Source organism: Anomaloglossus baeobatrachus, chromosome 1, assembly GCF_048569485.1.
Source record: "Anomaloglossus baeobatrachus isolate aAnoBae1 chromosome 1, aAnoBae1.hap1, whole genome shotgun sequence".
Lineage (NCBI taxonomy): Eukaryota > Metazoa > Chordata > Amphibia > Anura > Aromobatidae > Anomaloglossus > Anomaloglossus baeobatrachus.
In genome coordinates this window covers 832,853,223-832,877,139 of record NC_134353.1, presented here as the reverse complement: position 1 = coordinate 832,877,139, position 23,917 = coordinate 832,853,223, and the positions used below count along the sequence as shown (strand labels likewise).

Here is a 23,917-nt window from a genome sequence, read left to right as displayed (position 1 = left end):
TCGCATCCGAGTCCAGGATTTCGGCTCAGTGCGCATGATCCCGAACTTTTGGTCATACACACTACATGTATTTGAAGCCAGGACTCGTACACCCGGTTGTCAAGCACACTATGAATCAAGGGATTAGCAATATGCACCCAGAACTGCTTGTGATTCTGAGTGCATATTGCCCCGGACAGGTTCACTTTAAAGGGACTCTGTCACCAGGTTTTTGCCACCTAATCTGAGAGCAGGCTGATGAAGGAAAAGAGATACTGATTCCAGCGGTGTGTCACGTGCTGCCAGGTAGTCCAGAATATTAATGAGCTTTGTATAAATGCTAGATCAGCAGAGAAAACATTGATTTTATCAAAATTACAGCAAACAGCTCAGTAAGTGACACATTCCTGGAATCAGGGTCTCTGTCTCTACATTATGCTCTTCTCAGATGAAGTAGCAAAAACCTGGTGACTGATTCCCTGTAAGACATGTTGTGCTGCGTCCCTGTGGTCTTTTACTATATTTTCATAAAGCACATGCTGTCCATCTCTCTTTTCACTGTGATATGTACATTTTACGTTTTTTTTCCCGTTTTTAGGTCAGCAGCCTTCATTTACACATAGAAGAAGCTCACAAGCTCCCAGTCAAACATTTCACTAGTCCGTATTGTAACATCTACCTGAATAGTGTACAGGTAGCAAAGACGCACGCCAGGGACGGACAAAACCCTGTTTGGTCAGAAGAGTTCTTCTTTGAGTAAGTTTCTAACAGTTTATTATTTTTTTATATACAGGGGGTACGGAAAGTATTCAGACCCCTTTAAATTTCTTTATTATTCCTTTGGGAGACCCAGACCATGGGTGTTTAGCTTCTGCCTCCGGAGGACACACAAAGTACTACACTTAAAAGTGTAGCTCCTCCCTCTGAGCTTATACACCCCCTGGTAGCCAGTCCTAGCCAGTTTATTGCTTTGTGTCAGGAGGCATACATCCACACATGCATTCTCATCTGATTTGTTTGACTTTTGGAAAGAGTTTGAAGAAAAGCGGGTCCATGTCTGGACTCCCGGCATGTCCCTTCTCACCCCACTGTGTCGGCGGTGTTGTTAAGGTTGATTTACAAGGCTGCAGCCTTACATGCCGCGCACCTTCACCATCCCTTCTGGGCTCTGGCTTGAAGTGGGAGCCAGCACGGTCTCCATGCCTGGCAGGAGTCCGATCTCCATCCACAGCCCCTTGAGGATTCTGCTGGACCGGAGCACTCATCCCCAGGGACATGGCCCTGCGTCTCAGCAGCTAAGTACTTGAGACGTTTGTTGGGGGTCCCGGTTCTTTATTGTAAGGGGAGAGTATGCTGTATGTGATTGTTTTAACTTTTCCGGCGGGTTCTCTAGCTTTTGCCTGAGAACCGCGCCGATGGTGCCTGCTTGTCGGCCTCGCCGCTTAAATTTAGGCCCCGGCTTCGCCGGAGGCCTAGTTTCATTTTCCTGCCCTCGCATGTCACTCATGCAGAGGGACAGGTTCGGCTCCTCCCGGCGGCCGTTCTACACAGGGGAGGGACACTCCCCACTGCTGGGGCGTCCCTCCTTCCCTGCAGGTTTCTATAGCTCTCCAGTTCCCGCTCTTTTATAGGAACGCCCCCTAGTTTCTCAGGCAGAGTTCACTCTGCTCTGGGACATCCTGCATTCTGCATCTCTGCTGAGGTGCTGCGCACTGGGGGACCGGGCTTCGGGATCTGGAGGGCACACAACACCGCGCTCAGCGGTCTGGTAAGCCACAGCCGGTCTCCGGTTGTGGACCTCTGTATATTCTCCCTGGGGTTCATTCTCTGCAAAGCCCCCACTCCAGCAGCATGTCTCACACAAGGAGCAAGGCTCCAAAGCTTTTTTCTGCATGCACTGCATGTAGGCTCCTGCTGCCTGAGCCGAGCATTTATCCACACTGTGATGGTTGCTCTAACTTGGCGGTGCCACAGCCTGGAGTCTCACCCCCAGTGGTCTCTCAGGCTGCTGCTGCACCTGTGACTGAACCCCCGGCCTGGGTAGAGTCCTTTTCTAGGTCCATATCCCAGTCATTTGCTGAGTCCATGGGACTTTTGTCCAGGACTTTGATGAATATGCATCAGCCTCCCTCACAGGGTGCCTCTAATACTCTTGACAGAGGACTCCTATCCTCTGACCTCCGTCCATCGGAGCTCACGGATGATTCATCATCTGATCCCAGACCCCGTCCTTCTAAGAGAAGGCGCAGGGTTTCCTCCCCCTCCCCATCCCACGGCTCTGTCTCAAGAGCTGACTCTCAAGATGAGGAGGATGCCCTCACTGGGGGCTCGGAGGCTATGTATCCCATCGATTTCTCTGAGGGTGACTCAGATCTTAGTGATTTGATTGCTTCTATTAATTCTGTGCTGGATCTCAATCCGCCAGTGTCAGAGGAGCAACTCTCTTTGGCAGAAAAACATCAGTTTACCTCGCCTAAGAGAGTGAAGAGTGTGTTCTTTAACCACTCCAGTTTTCAGACCGCTGTGACCAAGCCCAGGGCCTGCCCTGACAAACGCTTTCCAAAGCGTGGTTCTGATGACCGGTTTCCATTTCCACCTGAGGTGGTCAAGGAGTGGTCTCACTCCCCAAAGGTAGACCCTCCGGTGTCTAGGCTATCAGCCCGGACCGTTGTGTCGGTGGCTGACGGCACCTCACTTAAGGATTCCACTGACCGTCAGATTGACCTTCTGGCCAAATCTGTGTTTAAAGCTGCGCTGGCCGCGTTTTCCCCGACTTTTGCAGCAGTGTGGGCTCTCAAAGCCATCTCTGCTTCTCTAGAGGAGATGCATTCCCTCACCAAGGAATCTATGCCTGAGATGGTTACCTTAACTGCTCAGGCTTCAGCTTTTTCATCTTATGCCATGTCTGCCATGCTAGAGGCTGCTCACCGCACTGCGGTGGCTTCAGCCAATTCTCTTGTTATCCGCAGGATTTTGTGGCTTCGAGAGTGGAAGGCAGATGCTTCTTCCAAGAAGTTTCTTGCTGGGCTCCCTTTTGCTGGTTCACGGCTGTTTGGAGAACAGCTGGATGAAATCATTAAAGAAGCTACTGGCGGGAAGAGTACTTCCATGCCATGCCACAAACCAAGACCAGGAAACCCGCCCAGGGTAGGAATCAATCGAGGTTTCGTTCCTTTCGTTCCTCCAACTGGTCATCCTCTAAGCCTTCCGCCTCGTCCGCTAACTCAGCCAAGGATCAGAAATCCAACTGGCGCCCAAAAGCACGTCCGCAGAAGACCGCAGGAGGTTCTGCCACTAAGGCAGCTTCCTCATGACTCTCGGCCCGCTCCAGCCCCGTCCTTAGTCGGTGGCAGGCTCTCCCACTTTGGCGACGGTTGGTTAAAGCAAGTCTCCGATCAGTGGGTGAGAGACATCATACCTCACGGCTACAGGATAGAATTCTCTTCCAGCCCTCCAAACAGATTTTCTTTTTCGCTCCTAATTGGGAGACCCAGACAGTGGGTGTATAGCTACTGCCTCTGGAGGCCGCACAAAGAACTACACTTAAAAGTGTAAGGCCCCTCCCCTTCTGGCTATACACCCTCCCGTAGGAGTACAGATTCCTCAGTTTTAGCTTTGTGCGCAAGGAGGTCAGACACGCACGCATAGCTCCATTGTTTTTAGTCAGCAGCAGCTGCTGACTATGTCGGATGGAAGAAAAGAGGACACATATAGTGTCCCCAGCATGCTCCCTTCTCACCCCACTTATGTCGGAGGTGTTTGTAAGGTTGAGGTACCCATTGCGGGTACGGCGGCAGGAGCCCACATGCTGATTCCTTCCCCATCCCTTTTTACAGGGCTCTGGGTGAAGTGGGATTTACCGGTCTCCAGGCACAGAGACCGTGCTCCATCTACAGCCCCTGGAGAAGATGCTGGATGGAGCGGAGTACATCAGGGACATGGCCCTGCATCCTCAAGGTACTCTGTGTCCCCGTGTATCTGGCGCTCACACCGCAGCATGCTGGGTGTTGTAGTGCGCCGGGGGACATCAGCGCTGCGGCGCCTGTGCCATGGCCTCATTCAGCTTTGCTGAAGCAGGCACATTTATGGGAATAGGACGCGCCGGCCGCTGGGACTGCGGCGCGGCTGGCACTTGTAGTGCGCCGGGGACTTCAGCGCGGCCTGCGCTTTTACGGCGGCCGCGCTGATAACTACAGTCCCCGGCTTTTGCGGCCTGCTTCCTTTCGTTCCCGCCCCCACACCTGCCAGTCAGGAGAGGGGCGGGACGCTGCCCACGTCCAGAACTCGGTCGCGCCGGCCGCTCGAACAGCGGCGCGGCTGGCACTTGCGGTGCGCCGGGGACTTCAGCGCGGCCCGCGCTTTTACGGCGGCCGCGCTGATAACTCGAGTCCCCGGCTTTTGCGGCCTGCTTGCGTTCGTTCCCGCCCACAGACCTGCCAGTCAGGAGAGGGGCGGGACGCTGGCCAGGGCATCAGCGCTGAGGGCTGGAGTCGTTTTTACATACTCCAGCCCTCACAGTCAGCACAGAGGGGACACTGTTCCCGCACTTTTGTTTGGGAACTCCCACGGACCGCCCCTCTCCACAGTAGCCGGCAGCCATTCTTGCAGACACGCTGAGCTGCAGAGGGGAGCCGGGGAGACCCAGACAAGGCATTCAGCAGCCTCTTACCCGCTGTTCAGCGGGCGGTAAGCAGCCCTCAGGGCTCACCCCCTCTTGTGCTCGTAGTATTCTTAGTATTTTGTTGCTACAAATACTTGGTATTACATAGCGCTGGTCGCCCTTTGGCTATAGACTCTCTCACATGCAGAGAGCCAGCAGCATGTCGCCCGTAAAACGCAAGGGTGCCAAGGCACAGACATTGTATGCTTCCCGCACCGCATGTGGGACTTTTCTACCGGCAGGCTCCACGGACCCCCATTGTGTGCAGTGCTCGGCCCCTGCGGCGCTTGCACAGTCGGGACCTCTGCTGGACGTGTCCCAGGGTGTACCACCTGTGAATGCTGTCCAGGTGACAGGAACTGAGTTTGCAGCTTTTGCTGACAGAATGTCTCTCACTATGTCACAAATTCTTGACACATTGCGAGCTAGGCTTGTACTTCAGACCACGGACACTGTGCATGTATTGCCCCCTGGTCCCCCTCAGCTCCTAGCTCCGGGACGGGCATCTACACCTCAGGGTGAAGACTCTGACTCGGACGATGGCCCCGGGCAGCCTAAGCGGGCTCGTTATGACGGGCCTTCACATTCATCTCAATGGTCTGGATCCCAGCGGGATGAATCTATGGGTGATGAGGCGGACTTAACTGACCAGGATTCTGATCCTGGGACCGCTCTCAATCTAGATACACCAGATGGTGACGCAATAGTTAATGATCTTATATTTAACATCAATAAGATGTTGAATATTTCCCCACCAGCTCCTCCTGTGGAGGAGTCAGCTTCGCAGCACGAGAGAATCCATTTCAGATACCCTAAGCGTACATTAAGCACTTTTCTGGACCACGCTGACTTCAGAGACGCAATCCAGAAACCCCACGCTTATCCTGAAAGGCGTTTTCCTAAACGACTTAAAGATACACGCTACCCTTTTCCCTCTGAAGTGGTCAAGGGTTGGACCCAGTGTCCAAAAGTGGATCCTCCAATTTCCAGGCTTGCAGCCAGATCCTTGGTTGCTGTTGAAGATGGAGCGGCACTTAAAGATGCCACTGACAGGCAGATGGAGCTCTGGCTGAAATCCATCTATGAAGCGATTGGAGCGTCATTAGCGCCTTCTTTTGCGGCCGTATGGGCACTCCAAGCTATCACGGCCGGGCTTGCGCGAGTCGACTCTGTCACACGTGCATTTGCCCCGCAGGTAGCACCATTGACCTCGCAAATGGCGGCATTCGCGTCGTACGCGATTAATGCTGTTCTTGACGCTACAAGCCGCACGGCAGTGGCGTCAGCCAACTCAGTTGTTTTGCGTAGGGCTCTGTGGTTGAGACATTGGAAAGCAGATTCTCATTCCAAGAAGTGCTTAACCAATTTGCCTTTTTCTCGTGACCGATTGTTTGGAGAGCGTTTGGATGAAATCATCAAACACTCCAAGGGTAAGGACTCTTCCTTACCGCAACACAGACAAAACAAGCCCCAACAGAGGAGGGGTCAGTCTGGTTATCGGTCCTTTCGAGGACAGGGCAGGTCCCAATTCGCCTCGTCAAAAAAGACTCAAAAGGACCAGAGACGTTCAAATTCTTGGAGGTCTCAGTCACGCCCAAAAAGACCAGCCGGAGGAACCGTTGCCAAAACGACGTCCTCCTGACTTGCGGTCTCCGATGCCCACACCCGCGGTCGGTGGGAGGCTGTCCCACTTTGGCGACATTTGGCTAGCAAATGTCAAAGACCGTTGGGTGAGAGATATTCTATCTCACGGGTACAGGATAGAGTTCGGTTCTCGTCCGCCAACTCGTTTCTTCAGAACTTCTCCACCACCAGACCGAGCCGATGCTCTGTTGCAGGCGGTGGCCGCTCTAAAGGCGGAAGGAGTGGTGACCTCCGTCCCTCGTCAGGAACAGGGTCACGGTTTTTACTCCAATCTGTTTGTGGTCCCAAAAAAGGACGGATCGTATCGTCCCATCCTGGATCTGAAGTTGCTCAACAGACACGTAAAAGTCAGGAGGTTCCGGATGGAATCCCTACGCTCCGTCATAGCCTCAATGTCTCAGGGAGATTTTCTAGCATCAATAGACATCAAAGATGCGTATCTCCACGTGCCGATTGCACCAGAGCATCAGCGTTTCCTACGTTTCGTCATACACGACGAGCACCTACAGTTCGTAGCGTTACCCTTCGGTCTGGCAACAGCCCCCCGGGTCTTCACCAAAGTCATGGCAGCAGTAGTAGCTGTTCTGCACTCGCAGGGTCACTCGGTCATCCCGTACCTAGACGACCTGCTTATAAAGGCATCCTCTCAAGAAGCATGCCAACACAGTCTGAAGGTGGCGCTAGACACTCTCCAGACTTTCGGGTGGATTATCAACTTTCCAAAGTCTCATCTAACCCCGACCCAATCTCTGACTTATCTTGGCATGGAGTTTCATACTCTATCAGCGATAGTGAGGCTTCCACTGGACAAGCAGTGCTCGCTACGGACCGGAGTGCAATCTCTCCTTCAGAGCCAGTCGCACTCACTGAGGCGCCTCATGCATTTCCTAGGAAAGATGGTAGCAGCAATGGAGGCAGTCCCGTTCGCGCAGTTTCATCTGCGCCCTCTACAATGGGACATTCTACGCCAATGGGATGGGAAATCGACGTCCCTCGACAGGACTGTCTCCCTCTCTCAGACTGCCAAGGATTCTCTACGTTGGTGGCTTCTCCCCAACTCATTGTCACAGGGAAAGTCGTTCCTTCCCCCGTCCTGGGCAGTGGTCACGACAGATGCGAGCCTATCAGGGTGGGGAGCGGTGTTTCTCCACCACAGGGCTCAGGGGACGTGGACTCAGGAAGAGTCCACCTTGCAGATCAATGTTCTGGAAATCAGAGCAATCTACCTTGCCCTGCGAGCCTTCCAACAATGGCTGGAAGGCAAGCAGATTCGGATTCAGTCGGACAATTCCACGGCGGTGGCGTACATCAACCACCAAGGGGGAACACGCAGTCGCCAAGCTTTTCAAGAAGTCCAGCGGATTTTGACGTGGGTGGAAAGCAGAGCGTCCACCATATCTGCAGTTCACATCCCAGGCGTGGAAAACTGGGAAGCAGACTTTCTCAGTCGCCAGGGCATGGACGCAGGAGAATGGTCCCTTCACCCGGACGTGTTTCAACAGATCTGTTGCCGCTGGGGGTCGCCGGACGTCGATCTGATGGCGTCACGGCACAACAACAAGGTCCCAGTTTTCATGGCACGGTCTCACGATCACCGAGCGCTGGCGGCAGACGCCTTGGTTCAGGATTGGTCGCAATTCCGACTCCCCTATGTGTTCCCACCTCTAGCATTGTTACCCAGAGTTCTCCGGAAAATCAAGTCCGACTGCCAGCGAGCCATACTCGTCGCTCCAAATTGGCCAAGAAGGTCGTGGTACCCGGATCTGTGGCATCTCACGGTAGGCCAACCGTGGGCACTACCAGACCGTCCAGATCTGCTGTCTCAAGGGCCGTTTTTCCATCTGAATTCTGCGGCCCTGAACCTGACTGTGTGGCCATTGAGTCCTGGATCCTAGCGGCCTCAGGTTTATCTCAGGGAGTTGTTGCCACAATGAGACAGGCTAGAAAACCATCCTCAGCTAAGATCTATCACAGGACGTGGAAGATATTCTTAGCGTGGTGCTTGGCTCAAGGGTTTTCTCCCTGGCCATTTGCATTGCCAATTTTTCTTTCCTTCCTGCAGTCTGGGTTGGAAAAAGGTTTGTCCCTTAGCTCGCTTAAGGGTCAAGTCTCCGCGTTATCCGTATTCTTTCAGAAGCGCTTGGCACAGCTTTCTAAAGTACGCACGTTTCTCCAAGGAGTTTGTCATATCGTTCCTCCTTACAGACGGCCATTGGAACCCTGGGATCTGAACAAGGTTCTCCTTGCTCTTCAAAAGCCGCCTTTCGAGCCTTTGAAAGAGGTTCCCCTTTCTCGGCTTTCACAAAAGGTAGTTTTTCTTGTAGCGGTCACGTCTCTTCGAAGAGTGTCCGAGCTGGCGGCGTTATCTTGCAAATCTCCCTTCCTGGTATTTCACCAAGACAAGGTGGTACTGCGTCCAATTCCAGAGTTTTCTCCCAAGGTGGTTTCTTCCTTTCATCTCAATCAGGATATCACTTTGCCATCTTTGTGTCCGCATCCAGTTCACCAATTTGAAAAGGGTTTACATCTGTTGGACCTGGTGAGAGCACTCAGGATTTACATTTCTCGCACGGCGCCTCTACGCCGTTCGGATGCGCTCTTTGTCCTAGTCGCTGGTCAGCATAAGGGATCGCAAGCTTCCAAATCCACCCTGGCGCGGTGGATCAAGGAACCAATTCTTCACACATACCGTTCTGCTGGGCTTCAGATTCCATCTGGACTGAAGGCCCATTCTACCAGAGCCGTTGGTGCGTCCTGGGCGTTGAGGCATCAGGCTACGGCTCAGCAAGTGTGCCAGGCGGCTACCTGGTCGAGTCTGCACACGTTTACCAAACACTATCAAGTGCATACCTACGCTTCGGCAGACGCCAGCCTAGGTAGACAGGTCCTTCAGGCGGCGGTGGCCCACCTGTAGGAAGAGGCTGTATGACAGCCCGTTCATGTGGTATCTTTTTACCCACCCAGGGACTGCTTTTGGACGTCCCACTGTCTGGGTCTCCCAATTAGGAGCGAAAAAGAAGAAGGGAATTTTGTTTACTTACCGTAAATTCCTTTTCTTCTAGCTCCAATTGGGAGACCCAGCACCCGCCCTATCTGTTTTTAGGGTTTCGTTTTTTCGGGTGCACATGTTGTTCACGTTGTTTCTTAAGTTCTCCGATCTAGTTATCGGATTGAATTTGTTTTTGAAACTGTTATTGGCTTTCCTCCTTCTTGCTTTGGTACTAAAACTGAGGAATCTGTACTCCTACGGGAGGGTGTATAGCCAGAAGGGGAGGGGCCTTACACTTTTAAGTGTAGTTCTTTGTGCGGCCTCCAGAGGCAGTAGCTATACACCCACTGTCTGGGTCTCCCAATTGGAGCTAGAAGAAAAGGAATTTACGGTAAGTAAACAAAATTCCCTTCTTTTTCTCTCAACTCCCCCCTGCTCCAAGGCCGCCGCCTTCTCACAGGCCGTGGCATCCTTGCAGGCAAACTGAGTGATTGTCCCAGTTCCCGCTCAGGAACGGTTCAGAGGTTTTTACTCAAATCTCTTCCTAGTTCCAAAAAAGGACGGTACCTTCCGGCCCATCCTGGATCTCAAGCTTCTCAACAAGCATGTCCGGGTGCGGCATTTTCGCATGGAGTCTCTTTGATCAGTCATTGCCTCCTATGACCCAAGGGGAGTTCGTGGCGTCCATCGACATCAGAGATGCCTATCTACATGTGCCAATCGCAGTGTCACATGAGCGTTGGTTACGTTTTGCGATGTGAGAGGATCATTTCCAATTCGTGGCTCTCCCCTTCGGGTTAGCCACGGCCCCTCGGGTATTCACCAAGGTCATGGCGGCAGTGATTGCGGTCCTGCACCTCCAGGGGTTAGCAGTGCTTCCTTATCTGGACGACCTTCTGGTCAAGGGTACATCCAGCGCAGACTGTCAGCGGAGTGTTTCGCTCACTCTCGCAACCCTAGCCCGATTCGGGTGGATTGTCAATCTTCCCAAATCCACTCTGACTCCGACCCAGAGTCTCACGTACCTAGGGATGCAGTTCGAGACTTTGCCGGCACTTGTGAAGTTGCCCTTAATCAAACAGCAGTCTCTCCGGCTAGCGGTGCGCTCTCTCCTGAGGCCCCGCCGTTATTCCTTCAGGCGCCTGATGCAGGTGCTGGGTCAAATGGTGGCCTCCATGGAGGTGGTTCCCTTTGCCCAGTTCCATCTGCGTCCTCTGCAGCTGGACATTCTCCGCTGTTGGGACAAGCGGCCTTCCTCCTTACAGAGGTTAGTGGCTCTGTCGCCACGGACCAGGAGCTCTCTTCAGTGGTGGCTTCGACCCCTCTCCCTGTCCCAAGGGCGCTCCTTCCTGGCTCCGTCCTGGGTGATTCTCACCACGGATGCCAGCCTTATCCGGCTGGGGAGCGGTACATCTCCACCACAGAGCACAGGGCACTTGGACTCCGTCCGAGTCAGCCCTTTCAATCAATGTGCTGGAAACCAGAGCTGTGCTTCTAGCTCTCCTAGCCTTTCACCACCTGTTGGCGGGCAGGCACATTCGAGTCCAGTCAGACAACGCGACAGCGGTTGCCTACATCAATCACCAAGGCGGGATACGCAGCCGCCTGGCAATGTTGGAGGTCCAACGCATTCTTCAATGGGCGGAGGACTCCAAGTCCACCATACCCGCAGTCCACATCCCTGGCGCAGAAAACTGGGAGGCAGATTATCTCAGCCGTCAATCCGTGGATGGTGGCGAGTGGTCCCTGCACCCGGCAGTGTTTCAGTCAATCTGCCGCAAGTGGGGCACTCCGGACGTGGACCTAATGGCATCCCGTCACAACAACAAGGTTCCGGTTTACGTGGCTCGCTCCCACGATTCTCAGGCCTTCGCCGCGGACGCTCTGGTTCAAGACTGGTCCCAGTTTCGTCTGTCCTACGTGTTTCCCCCTCTAGCTCTCTTGCCCAGAGTCCTGCGCAAGATCAGAATGGAGGACCGTCGAGTCATCCTCATTGCACCGGACTGGCCCAGGCGAGCTTGGTATCCGGACCTGCTCCAACTGTCTGTGGAGATGCCGTGGCAACTTCCGGACCGTCCAGACCTGCTCTCGCAAGGTCCGTTTTTCCGCCCGAATTCTGTGGCACTCAAATTGACGGCGTGGCTCTTGAGTCCTGGATTTTGACGGCTTCTGGTATTCCTCCTGAAGTCATCTCCACTATGACTCGGGCCCGTAAGTCTTCCTCCGTCAAGATCTATCACAGGACTTGGAAAATTTTCCTGTCCTGGTGTCGCTCTTCCGGCCATTCTCCTTGGCCATTCTCCTTGGCCATTCTCGTTGCCGACCCTTCTGTCTTTTTTACAGTCCGGTCTGCAGCTAGGACTGTCCCTCAACTCTCTCAAGGGACAAGTCTCAGCTCTATCAGTGCTGTTCCAGCGGCGTCTCGCCCGGCTGGCTCAGGTCCGCACCTTCATGCAAGTTGCGTCTCACATCATTCCGCCTTATCGGCGGCCCTTGGATCCCTGGGACCTTAACTTGGTCCTCACGGTATTGCAGAAACCCCCTTTCGAGCCCCTTAGGGAGGTTTCTTTGTATCGTCTTTCTCAAAAGGTGGCCTTTCTAGTTGCCATAACTTCTCTCAGGAGAGTCTCTGATTTGGCTGCGCTCTCCTCGGAGTCACCTTTTTTGGTTTTTCACCAAGACAAGGTAGTTCTCCGTCCGACCCCGGACTTTCTTCCTAAGGTGGTCTCTCCCTTCCACCTTAACCAGGATATTTCCTTGCCTTCCTTCTGTCCGGCCCCTGTTCATCGCTTTGAGAAAGCGCTGCATACTCTAGATCTGGTGCGCGCTCTCCGGATTTATGTGTCTCGCACCGCTGCGCTTAGGCGGTGCACCTCTCTTTTTGTGCTTACCACAGGGCGGCGCAAGGGTCTCTCTGCTCTAAGCCGACCTTGGTCCGTTGGATTAGATCGACCATTTCGGACGCCTACCAGAGTACTCAGGTGCCTCCCCCGCCGGGGATCAAAGCACACTCGACCAGAGCTGTCTGTGCCTCTTGGGCTTTTAGGCACCAGGCTACGGCTCAACAAGTCTGTCAGGCTGCCACTTGGACTAGCCTGCATACCTTTTCGAAGCACTACCAAGTGCATGCTCATGCTTCGGCAGATGCCAGCTTGGGCAGACGCATCCTTCAGGCGGCTGTCGCCCACTTGTGAAGTTAGGCTCCGCCTACTTCTTAGTTTTTTCTGTTTATTCCCACCCAGGGACAGCTTTGGAACGTCCCATGGTCTGGGTCTCCCAAAGGAACGATAAAGAAAAAGAGAATTTTGTTACTTACCGTAAATTCTTTTTCTTATAGTTCCGTATTGGGAGACCCAGCTCCCTCCCTGTTGCCTGTTGGCAATTTTCTTGTTCCGTGTGTTATCACCGGCTGTTGTCGTGGACAGAGTCTCCGGTTGTTCCGGTTCTTACTCGGTTCTACTTGTGGGTGGCTATTCTCCTTCAGCTTTTGCACTAAACTGGCTAGGACTGGCTACCAGGGGGTGTATAAGCTCAGAGGGAGGAGCTACACTTTTAAGTGTAGTACTTTGTGTGTCCTCCGGAGGCAGAAGCTAAACACCCATGGTCTGGGTCTCCCAATACGGAACTATAAGAAAAAGAATTTACGGTAAGTAACAAAATTCTCTTTTTTTCACTCTGTTTCTTTGCAGCCATTTGGTAAATTCAAAAAAGGTCCTTTTTTCCCCCATTAATCTACACTCTGCACCCCATCTTGACAGAAAATAAAACAGAAATGTAGACATCTTTGCAAATATATTAAACAAGAGAAACTGAAATATCACATGGTCATAAGTATTCAGGCCCTTAGCTCAGACACTTATATTTAAGTCACATGCTGTCCATTTCCTTGTGATCCTCCTTGATATAGTTCTACTCCTTCATTGGAATCCAGCTGTGTTTAATTAAACTGATAGGACTTGATTTGGAAAGGCACACACCTGTCTATATAATAACTCACAGCTCACAATGCATGTCACACCATATGAGAATCATAAGGTCAAAGGAACTGCCAAAGGAGCTCACAGAATTGTGGCAAGGCACAGATCTGGCCAAGGTTACAAAAGAATTTCTGCAGCACTCAAGACCTCAATAATCCTCAAATGAAAGACGTTTGGGACCACCAGAACTCTTCCTAGACCTTGCCATCCAGCCAAACTGTGCAATTGTGGGAGAAAATCCTTGGTGAGAGAAGTAAAGAAGAACCCCAAGATCACTGTGGCTGAGCTCCAGAGATGCAGTACGGAGATGGGAGAAAGTTGCACAAAGTCAACTATCACTGCAGCCCTCCACCAGTCGGGCTTTTATGGCAGAATGGCCCAATGGAAGCCTCTCCTCAGTGCAAGACATATGAAAGCCCGCATAGAGTTTGCAAAAAAACACACAAAGAAAGAGAAATATGAGAAATAAGATTCTCTGGTCTGATGAGACGAAGATAGAACTTTTTTCTAAGCGGGATGTGTGGGAAAAAACAGGCACTGCTCATTACCTGCCCAATACAATCTCAACAGTGAAACATGGTGGTGGCAGCATCATGCTATGGGGGTGTTTTTCAGCTGCAGGGACAGGACCACTGGTTGCAATTGAAGGAAAGATGAATGCAGACAAGTACAGAGAGATCCTGGAAGAAAACCTCTTCCAGAGTCCTCTGGACCTCAGACTTGGCCGAAGGTTCACCTTCCAAAAAGACAATGACCCTAAGCACACAGCTAAAATAACAAAGGAGTGGCTTCAGAACAACTCTGTGACCATTCTTAACTGGCCCAGCCAGAACCCTGACCTAAACCCAATTGAGCATCTCTGGAGAGACCTGAAAATGGCTGTCCACCAAAGTTCATCATCCAACCTGACGGAACTGGAGAGAATCTGCAAGGAAGAATGGCAGAAGATCCCCAAATCCAGGTGTGTTGCATCATTCCCAAGAAGACTCATGGCTGGACTAGCGCAAAAGGTGCTTCCACTGAATACTGAGCTGAGGGTCTGAATACTAATGACCATGTGATATTTCAGTTTTAATTGTTTACTAAATTTTCAAAAATTTCTACATTTCCGTTTGTTTTTTCTGACAAGATGGGGTGCAGAGTGTACATTAATGAGAAAAAAATGAACTTTCTTCATCGTTCCTTATGGGAGACCCAGACAATGGGTGTATAGCTTCTGCCTCCGGAGGACACACAAAGTACTACACTCAAACGTGTAGCTCCTCCCTCCTAGCATATACACCCCCTGGTAGCCAGTCCTAGCCAGTTTCAATGCTTTGTGTTCAGGAGGTCACACACACATGCATTCTCTGATTTTTGATTTTTTTTTTTTTTTTTTTTTTTTTTTTTTTATTTCAAAGATTTGGAAGAAAAGCGGGTCCAGTCTGGACTCCCGGCATGTCCCTTCTCACCCCACTGTGTCGGCGGTGCTGTTAAGGTTGATTTTATAAGGCTGGAGCCTTCACATGCCGCGCTCCTTCAACACCCTCTGAGAGGCTCTGGTTTGAAGTGGGAGCCATCTCGGTTCTCACTGCTTTGCAGGAGACCGGTCTCCATCCGCAGCCCTGTTCAGGATCCTGACGGACGGAGCGTTTAACCCCTCTCCAGGGACATGGCCCTGCGTCTCAAAGCTAAGTATTGAGACGTTTTTACCGCTGAAAGTGGTCCTTCCAGAGTCCCTTGTACTTTATTTATTGGGACAGTATGTTATATCACTGTGTTAACATTTCCGGCCTGTTCCCCAGTTTTCACTGGAGAACCGCGCCGACGGTGCCTGCACGCTGGCCGCATTCTTAAATCTAGGCCCCGGCTTCGCCTGAGGCCTAGTTTCGATTCTCCACCCCTGCATGTCAGTCAGTGCAGAGGGACAGCGTGACTCCGCCCAGCGGCTGGTCAGCACAGGGAGCGGACACTCCTCACTAAGGAAGGATTCCCTCCCCTGTATACTTCATTTGCCCGCTCTCAGAGTAGGCCCCGCCCCCTCTCCTCGCTACGGTCGCCATTTTCTCAGCGTTCTCTGTGTCTGCATAGGCACAGAGATACCTCATTGTGACAAATGGGGGCCTGGGCTGGGGGACTGAGGGCACAGTAATGTATGTTAAACGGTCTGGCAAGCCACAACCTCCGGTTGTGCAGCTGCTAATATTCTCTGTTTATATACTCTGCTGGGGGTCGTTCTGGAGATGCATTCCCTCACAGAGCCCCCACTTCTGCAGCATGTCTCACATCAGAGCAAGGCTGCAAGGCTGTTCTTAATATGCACTGCATGTACATCGTACTGTCTGTACCGAGCACATAAACACAGTGATTCCTCAGCCTGGAGGGTCCCTCCAGCTGCTCCGGCTGTTGCTGAGCATGCATTAGCCCCCTTTTCAGGGCGCTTCTGCTGCTACGGCTCGCTCAGCAAAGCTCTCAGAGGACTCTTCATCTGGTCTCAGACCCCGTCCTCCTAAAATGGAGACGCAGGGTCCCCTGTCCTTCCCCGTCCCGCAGCTCTGATTCACGAGCTGACTCACTGGACAAAGAGGATGTCCTTACTGGTGGCTCGGACGCTACTTCATGTACCATTGAGCTGTCCGAAGGGGATGCAGATGCTAATGATTTGATTGCGTCCATTATATTTGTACTGGACCTCAATCCGCCTATATCAGGGGAGTATCCCCCCTCTGGCAGAAAGACATCAGTATACCTTAAAGAGAACAAGGAGTGTGTTCCTTAACCACTCCAGTTTTCAGCCCACTGTGACCAAGCCCAGAGCCTGTCCTGACAGACGCTCCCCTTAAAGCGTGGTTCTGATGACTGTTTCCCCCTTCCACCAGAGGTGGTCAAGGAGTGGGCTCATTCACCAAGGGTGGTCCCTCCGGTGTCTAGTGTTTCAGCCCGGATAGTTGTATCAGTGGCTGACGGCACCTCCCTAAGGATCCACTGTACCTTACTTCGGTACTGGACCTCAACCCGCCAGTATCAGAGGAGCAACCCTCTCTGGCACTAAGGGGCACCAGTTTACCTTGCCTAAAGAGAACAACGAGTGTGTTCCTTAACCACTCCAGTTTTTCAGGCCACTGTGACCAAGCCCAGGGTCTGTTCTGGCAAACGCTTCCCAAAGCGTGGTGCTGAGGACTGTTTTCCCCTTCCACCAGAGGTGGTCAAGGAGTGGGCTCATTCACCAAAGGTGATCCCTCCGGTGTTTAGACCCTCAGCCAGGGCCGTTGTACCAGTGGCTGATGGCTCCTCACTTACGGCTTGCTGTCCGACAGGTTGTCCTTCTGGCCAAATCTGTATAGAGGCGGCAGGGGCCACGTTCTCCCCAGCTTTTGCAGCAGTGTGGGCTTTCAAAGCCATCTCTGCTTCTCTAGAGGAGATGTATTCCCTCACAGGGAATCTATGCCCGAAATGGTTGCCTTAACTTCCAGACTTCAGTCTTTTTCATCCTATGCCTTATCTGCCATGCTGGAGACTCTCACCGCTCTGCGGTGGCCTCGGCTAATTTCCTCGCTATCCGCAGGCTCCTGTGGCTTCGGAAGTGGAAGGCGGATGCTTCTATAGAATTTCCTTGCTGGGCTCCCTTTTGCTGGGACCAGACTATTCGGGAACAACTGGATGAAATCATTAAGGAAGCTCTTGGCGGGAAGAGTTCTTCCATGCCATAAACCTAAACCAGGAAACCTGTCCAGGGCAGGAATCAGTCGAGGTTTCGTTCCTTCGTTCCTCCATCTGATCGTTCTCTAAGCCAGCTCAGCCAAGGATCGTAAACCCAAATGACGCACGAAGCCGCGTCCTCAGAAGACCGCAGGAGATGCTGCCACTAAGTCAGCCTCCTCCTGGCTATCTGGCCACGCCAGCAATGTCCTTGGTCGGTGGCAGGCTCTCCCATTTTGGCGACGTATGTTTTTAACACGTCTCCGATCAGTGGGTGCGAGATTCCATCTCCCACGGCTACAGGATAGGATTCTATCCAGCCCGCCAAACAGATTTTTTTCTGTCAACTCCCCCCTGTTCCAAGGCCGCCGCCTTCTCACAGGCTGGGGCATTCTTGCAGGCCACTGGAGTATATGTGCCGGTTCCCGACTGGGATCGGTTCTGAGATTTATGCTTAAATCTATTCCTAGTACGAGGAGGGCGGTGCCTTCCGACCTGGATCTCTCGCTTCTCAAGCATGTTCAGGTGCGGCATTTTCGCATGGAGTCTCTGCGGTCAATCATTGACCTAAAGAGATTCCCTAGCATCCATCGACATCAGAGATGCCTATCTGCATGTGCCAATCGCAGTTCCACACCAGCGTTGGCTACGTTTTGCAATCAGAGTGGTCCAATTCGTGGTTCTTCCCTTGGGGTTAGCCACGGCCCCTTGAGTATTCTCAAAGTCGGGGCAGCTGTGATTGCGGTCCTGCACCCCTAGGGGTTGGCAGCGATCCTTTTATCCTAGACAGCCTTCTAGTCTGGGCTTCATCCAGTGCAGTCTGTTAGCGGAGTGCCTCGCTCACTCTCGCCACTCTAACCAATTCGGGTGGTTGTCTTCTGTCCAAGTCCACTCTGACTTCGACCCAGAAGTTCACATACCCAGGGACGCAATTCGAGACTCTGTCGGCGCTTGTGAAGCTGCCCTTAGTCAAACAGCAGTCCCTCCGCTGGCGGTCGACGTCGTTCCATCAGGCACCTAATACAGGTGCTGGATCAGTCGGTGGTGTCAACGGAAGCGGTTCCCTTGCCCAGTTCCATCTGCGTCCTCTGCGGCTGGATATTTTCCGCTGTTGGAACAAGCGGACTCCCTCCTTCCACGGAGTGGTGGCTTCGCCACAGACCAGGGGCTCGTTTCAGTGGTGGCTTCGGCCCCTCTGTCTCAGGGACGCTCCTTCCTGGCTCCGTCCCGGGTGCTCCTCACCAAGATGCTAGTCTATCCGGCTGGGGAGCAGTATATCTCCACCTTGGAGCGCAGGGCACTTGGACTCTGTCCGAATCAGCCCTCTGGATCAATGTGCTGGAATTCAGAACTGTTTCTAGCTCTCCAAGCCTTTCACCATCTGTTGACGGCCAGGCACATTCGAGTCCAGTCAGACAACGCTACAGCATTTGCCTACATTAACCTCCAGGGCGGGACATCACTGTTGGAGGTTCATCGCATTCTTCTGTGGACGGAGGACTCCTAGTCCACCATATCCGCAGCCCACATCCCAGATGTGGAAAACTCGGAGGCAGATTGTCTCAGCCGTCAAACCGTGGCTCTACGATCCTCAGGTGTTTGCGGCAGACGCACTGGTTCAAGTTTGGGCCCAGCTTCGTCTGTCTTATGTGTTTCACCCTCTAGTTCTTGCCCAGAGTCCTGCGCAAGATCAGAAAGGAGGGCTGTCGGGTCATTCTCATTACTCCAGACTGACCCAGGCAGGCTTGGTACCCTGACCTGCTCCGTCTGTCCGTAGAGGTGCCATGGCATCTCCCGGACTGTTCCTCTCACGAGGTCCGTCTTTTCCGCCAGAATCTGCGGCTCTCAGATTGACTGCGTGGCTTTTGAGTCATGGATCTTGACAACTTCTGGTATCCCTCCTGAAGTCATCTCCACTATGACTCGAGCTCGGAAGTATCCTTTGGCTTTTTGGCCTTGCCGACCCTCCTGTTCCTTCTACAGTCCGGTCTGCAGCTGGGACTATCCCTCAATTCCCTTAAGGGACAGGTATCGGCTCTGTCAGTGTTAAGTACCAGCGGCGCATTGCCCGGCTAGCTCAGATGCGTTCCTTCATGCAGGGCGCATCTCACATCATTCCGCCTTACCGGCGGCCCTTGGAGCCCTGGGACCTTAATTCGGTCCTCACGGTTTTTGGAAACCCCCCTTTGAGCCTCTTAGGGAGGTTTCTTTGTTCAGTTTTTCATAGAAAGTGGTCTTTCTAGTGGCCATTACTTCCCTCAAGAGAGTCTCTGTTTTGGCTGCACTCTCTTCGGAGTCCCCCCTTTTTTTCATCAAGACAAGGTGGTTCTCCGTCCGACTCCGGATTTTCTCCCTAAGGTGGTTGCTGCTTCCACCTTAACCGGGGCATTTTCCCTGCCTTCCTTTTGTCCGGCTCCTATTCATCGCTTTGAAAAGGCGTTGCATACTCTGGATCTGGTGCGGGTGCTCCGGATCTATGTGTCTCGCACCGCTGTTCTTAGGCGGTGCACCTCTTTTGTGCTGACCACTGGTCAGCGTAAGGGCCTCTCGGCATTTAAGCCGACCCTGGCTCGTTGGTTTAGGTCGGCCGTTTCCGATACCTACCAGTGTACTCAAGTGCCTCTCCTGTCGGGGATCAAGGCACACTTGACCAGAGCTGTTGGTGCCTCTTAGGCTTCAGGCCTAGGCCACGGCTCAGTAGGTCTGTCAGACTGCCACTTGGTCTAGTTGGCATATCTTTTCGTAGCACTACCAAGTGCATGCTCATGCTTCGGCAGATACGAGCTTGGGCAGACACATCCTTCAGGCGGCTGTCGCCCATTTGTGAAGTTAGGTTTCGCCTACTTCTCAGTTTCTGTTTATTTCCCACCCATGGACTGCTTTGGAACGTCCCATTGTCTGGGTCTCCCATAAGGAACGATGAAGAAAAAGAGAATTTTGTTTACTTACCGTAAATTCTTTTTCTTATAGTTCCGACATGGGAGACCCAGCACCCTCCCTGTTGCCTGTTGGCAGGTTTTCTTGTTCCGTGTGTTATCACCGGCTGTTGTTGTAGACAGAGATTCCGGTTATTCCGGGTTTTACTCTATCTCTACTTGTGGGTGGATGTCCTCCTTCAGCTTTTGCACTAAACTGGCTAGGACTGGCTATCAGGGGGTGTATATGCTAGGAGGGAGGAGCTACACGTTTGAGTGTAGTACTTTGTGTGTCCTCCGGAGGCAGAAGCTATACACCCATTGTCTGGGTCTCCCATGTCGGAACTATAAGAAAAAGAATTTACGGTAAGTAAACAAAATTCTCTTTTTTTGAATTTACCAAATGGCTGCAATGAAACAAAGAGTGAAAAATGTAAAAGGGTCTGAATACTTTCCGTACCCACTGTATAAATGTGCGTATATGAATTGCCCACAGCATTACACTAACTAACTTACAGGGAAAAGCTCCACATATTAAGGTGGTATAGTAACGCCCCATAGCCCTCTGTGTACAGAGCCATAATAGTTGTTTCCTGGAGCCTTTCTTTTTGCAGATACACCATAAGATGAGTGGCTATTATAATTTATGTATTCCTGCACCAGGGCTCCATACATCAGATGGCACAAAGTGTACCTAGCCTCATTGCCCATCTCCTCTGCCTCTATCATTAGCTGGTTGTTACTGGCAGTTAAAGGGGAGTCAATCACCCCAAAATAACAATTAAGCTGCCCACACATTTGTGTAGGGCACCTAGCCCATATTTAAATCATAGTAGGAAAGTATAGCTTAATAGTGATTTAAAAATCAATTAATTAATATGCAAATGCTGCGGGCGCCTCTGTTCACTATGGCGTGGCCTATGCTTTGGGGCAGCATCACACCCTCCCATATGCATAATAAAGCTGGTACCTACTTTGATTTTCCAGAGCGAAAGCTGTGCCTGATGAGACATGAGAGCACGCCTGCAGCCATGTGTGTAAGTCACCGCGATCATCCAGTGTCAGTGCGCAATCCTTTGGACCGATCAACAGGAAGAGAACCCTGCAGCTGCACTCACTTCCTGTTGATTGTTCGTTTGGTCCAAAGGCAGGCAGCACTGTCTGGGTGCAGGGCTCACGTGAGCCCGGACACTGCTGGAAGGGCACTGGGTCAGGAGGCGAGTATAGGCTTTCTTATTTACCTGGGGGAATCGTATGGAAGCAATCAATCAATTGTCTTAGTAGTGGACAACCCCTTTTAATTGCCATTTCAGGGGTGATAGACTCCCTTTAAACTGTTTGTGGATGGATTTTGGTTACTACGCCGGGTGTCTCTTGAGAGGCAACCCATTAATATTTTAGGATACATGTGCTTAAATTTACCGTAGGTACACGCATTTGCAGCAAGTGCCAAATTAACAAAGTTGAAAACAAACTTGCTTAGGAGGCTGAATTCTTTGACTGAGTTTCTGAAATGATTTTTTTTTAAGTGATTTATCAACGGATATAAACAGGTTTGAGATTAGCCTGAGTAACAAAACCAAGAAGAGCAAAGATCCTGACATATGTGAGTAGCGTCCTCTGCCTCAGTAGTAATGGCCGCAGGTTTGTTAGGAAATCTCATGCATGTGCCGGTCTTTCCTTCCTCTTCTCTAGTATTCATGCGATGCCAGTTAAATCGACTGCAAAAAGGACACGCAATAGATGAATGGTTTCAACTCAGCTCTCACATACCACTAAAAGGTATAGAGCCAGGGTCCCTGCGTGTGCGGGCGAGGTACTCCATGGAGAAAATCATGCCGGAAGAAGAGTACAACGAGTTTAAAGAGGTACCGATGGTTTTTGCATTAGCATATTTTATTTGGGGACTTTCTCTTTGTATATCTCAAGTTTATTTGCGTAATATTTTTTAGTAAATAAGTTCCCACGAGAGCTCGCTCAACTCTTGGGATGATGTTTTGTTCAGTCGTTTCCTAAAGTACCTTGGAAATTCTCATGACAGATTATAAGGGTTGTCTGTAAAGCCCTGCGGAGTATGTGAGACTGACGGCACTCCCAAAACTGAACAGGTGCATAACTAAACAGGATATAAAATGACGAAAAAAGAGACAGTTGCACTCTTAAATGCTAAAGCAGGAAAACAATGTTATTTTATGTCATGCTCAGTTATGCACCTGTTCACACTGCAGATTTGGGAGTGCCGTCAGTCTTTTTGTCTAGATTATGAAGTCATGCCCTCTGACTATGCACCCCTCCCCCACTAGCCACAGGTGATTTTATTCTTTATAGCAAGTTCCTATGTGCCCATACACAGAAGGTTTTAAACCCAGAGGGAGGCTTCAGTATAATGTATGTGCCCAGTATGGCAGGTATGCCTTGACGTGGATACTGGGTAGATATAAAAATGGCCATTTTTTTATGCTAAATATCTACATTTTTTCTTAATTTTGTTCAGCAGTAATGCAAATCTATATTCTTACATTCATGGTTTTCTTGTTATAGCATTTCAGAGTGCAACTGGCTCTTTTTTTGTCATACATGTAGTATGACATGCCATTTAGATTAATAAGGTGTAATATGACAGGCCAGAGCGGGCGTCATCCTTACTTTACTTTCTGGTTCCCGACTATTGCTTATATAGCGAATGTCACACAGCAAGCCTTGGAATTTAATAGTTTATTTTTCTCTCGCAGCTTATTTTTCAGAAGGAGCTGCACGTTGTAAATGCGTTGTCACATGTGTGTGGACAGGATCGAACACTACTTGCTAGCATCTTACTGCGGATTTTCCTACATGAAAAAATGGAATATTTGCTTTTGCGAACACTAAATGACAAAGAAATCAGCGTGGAAGGTAATAAAAGTTTTTTGTTTTGTTGTTTTTTTTGTTTCTGCCCCCAAATTTTTCATATCCTAACCTGACTTCACAATGAGAGCACTATGCGAGAGTCGATTCATCATGGCTTACAGCGACGTGATCCTTCTTTGTCTGTGTAGTTATTTTAGTGGTCTACATTCTGTGTTTAATAAAACGTGATTTCCCTCCCCCCATATTGTAGAAGAACCTACAACTCTTTTCCGAGCTACGACTTTAGCCAGCACACTCATGGAGCAGTACATGAAAGCCACTGCCACTCCTTTTGTCAATCATGCTCTGAAAGACACCATATTAAAAATAATGGATAGCAAACAATCTTGTGAGGTAAGAAATCTCTTATTAAACCATAAATAGAATTGACATCAGTAATTAAATTTATCTGATCAGTTTCTACCTATATTATCCCAGTGACTTTAACATCCTTTATTTACTATTGTTATGTTGCACAGCTGAATCCCTCTAAGTTGGAGAAGAATGAAGATGTGAACGCCAACTTGGCCCACCTCTTGGCTTTACTTTCAGAGCTGGTAGAAAAAATATTTATGGCAGCGGAAATACTTCCTCCGTAAGTGCAGATATCTTCTAATTTAAGGGGTTTTCTGGTGTTCTGGTGAAGTAGGAATATATATCTGTAATATGCTAATAATTATGTATGGCCAACACACATAACCAAGCTACAACGTGCAAAACAAAATCATTCACCATATTTTTCAGGTTATAAGACTCGCCAGATTATAAGGTGCACCCCAAATTTAGAGGAGAAGAAAAGGGGGTTGGGGTCTGTCTTATAATCCAGTGGTGTCTTACCAGGAATGGGGTCGAAGATGGCAGGGGCGATTGTGTGGAGGGTGTACTAGATGGTCGCTACGGGCACTGTGAGGTAGGCAACATTCAGAAACTGTCGGCGGTGCAGGATTCAAAGAAATGGTGCCTGGAGTCGGTGCGTGCACAGGTTGAGCTATCAGCTCAATGACAAGCAGAGATCTCATCTGCACACCTCCAGGCACCATTTACCTAAAGTCCGCTACTGGGAGATCAATGGGCTGGAGGCAACGCGTGCGCAGATGAGATCTTGAGCCAAGAGCTCCAGCTGCGCACGCGCAGACTCCGAGCGCCATTATTTGAAGCCCGCACCTTCAACATTTTTAGGATGGCCCTG

General features: G+C 50.9%; 1 protein-coding gene across 3 annotated transcripts in view; it reads left to right on the top strand.

The window, feature by feature from the left end:
• Positions 1 to 23,917, top strand: part of RASA1 (RAS p21 protein activator 1) — a 148,167-nt gene that overhangs the window by 73,008 nt on the left and 51,242 nt on the right. For all 3 annotated transcript variants that reach the window (XM_075325129.1, XM_075325128.1, XM_075325127.1), the window contains exons 14-19: positions 578 to 735; positions 21,372 to 21,448; positions 21,538 to 21,710; positions 22,575 to 22,734; positions 22,940 to 23,082; positions 23,208 to 23,323. In XM_075325129.1, coding sequence (XP_075181244.1) covers positions 578 to 735; positions 21,372 to 21,448; positions 21,538 to 21,710; positions 22,575 to 22,734; positions 22,940 to 23,082; positions 23,208 to 23,323 — 827 coding nt within the window. The remainder of the gene's footprint in view (positions 1 to 577; positions 736 to 21,371; positions 21,449 to 21,537; positions 21,711 to 22,574; positions 22,735 to 22,939; positions 23,083 to 23,207; positions 23,324 to 23,917) is intronic.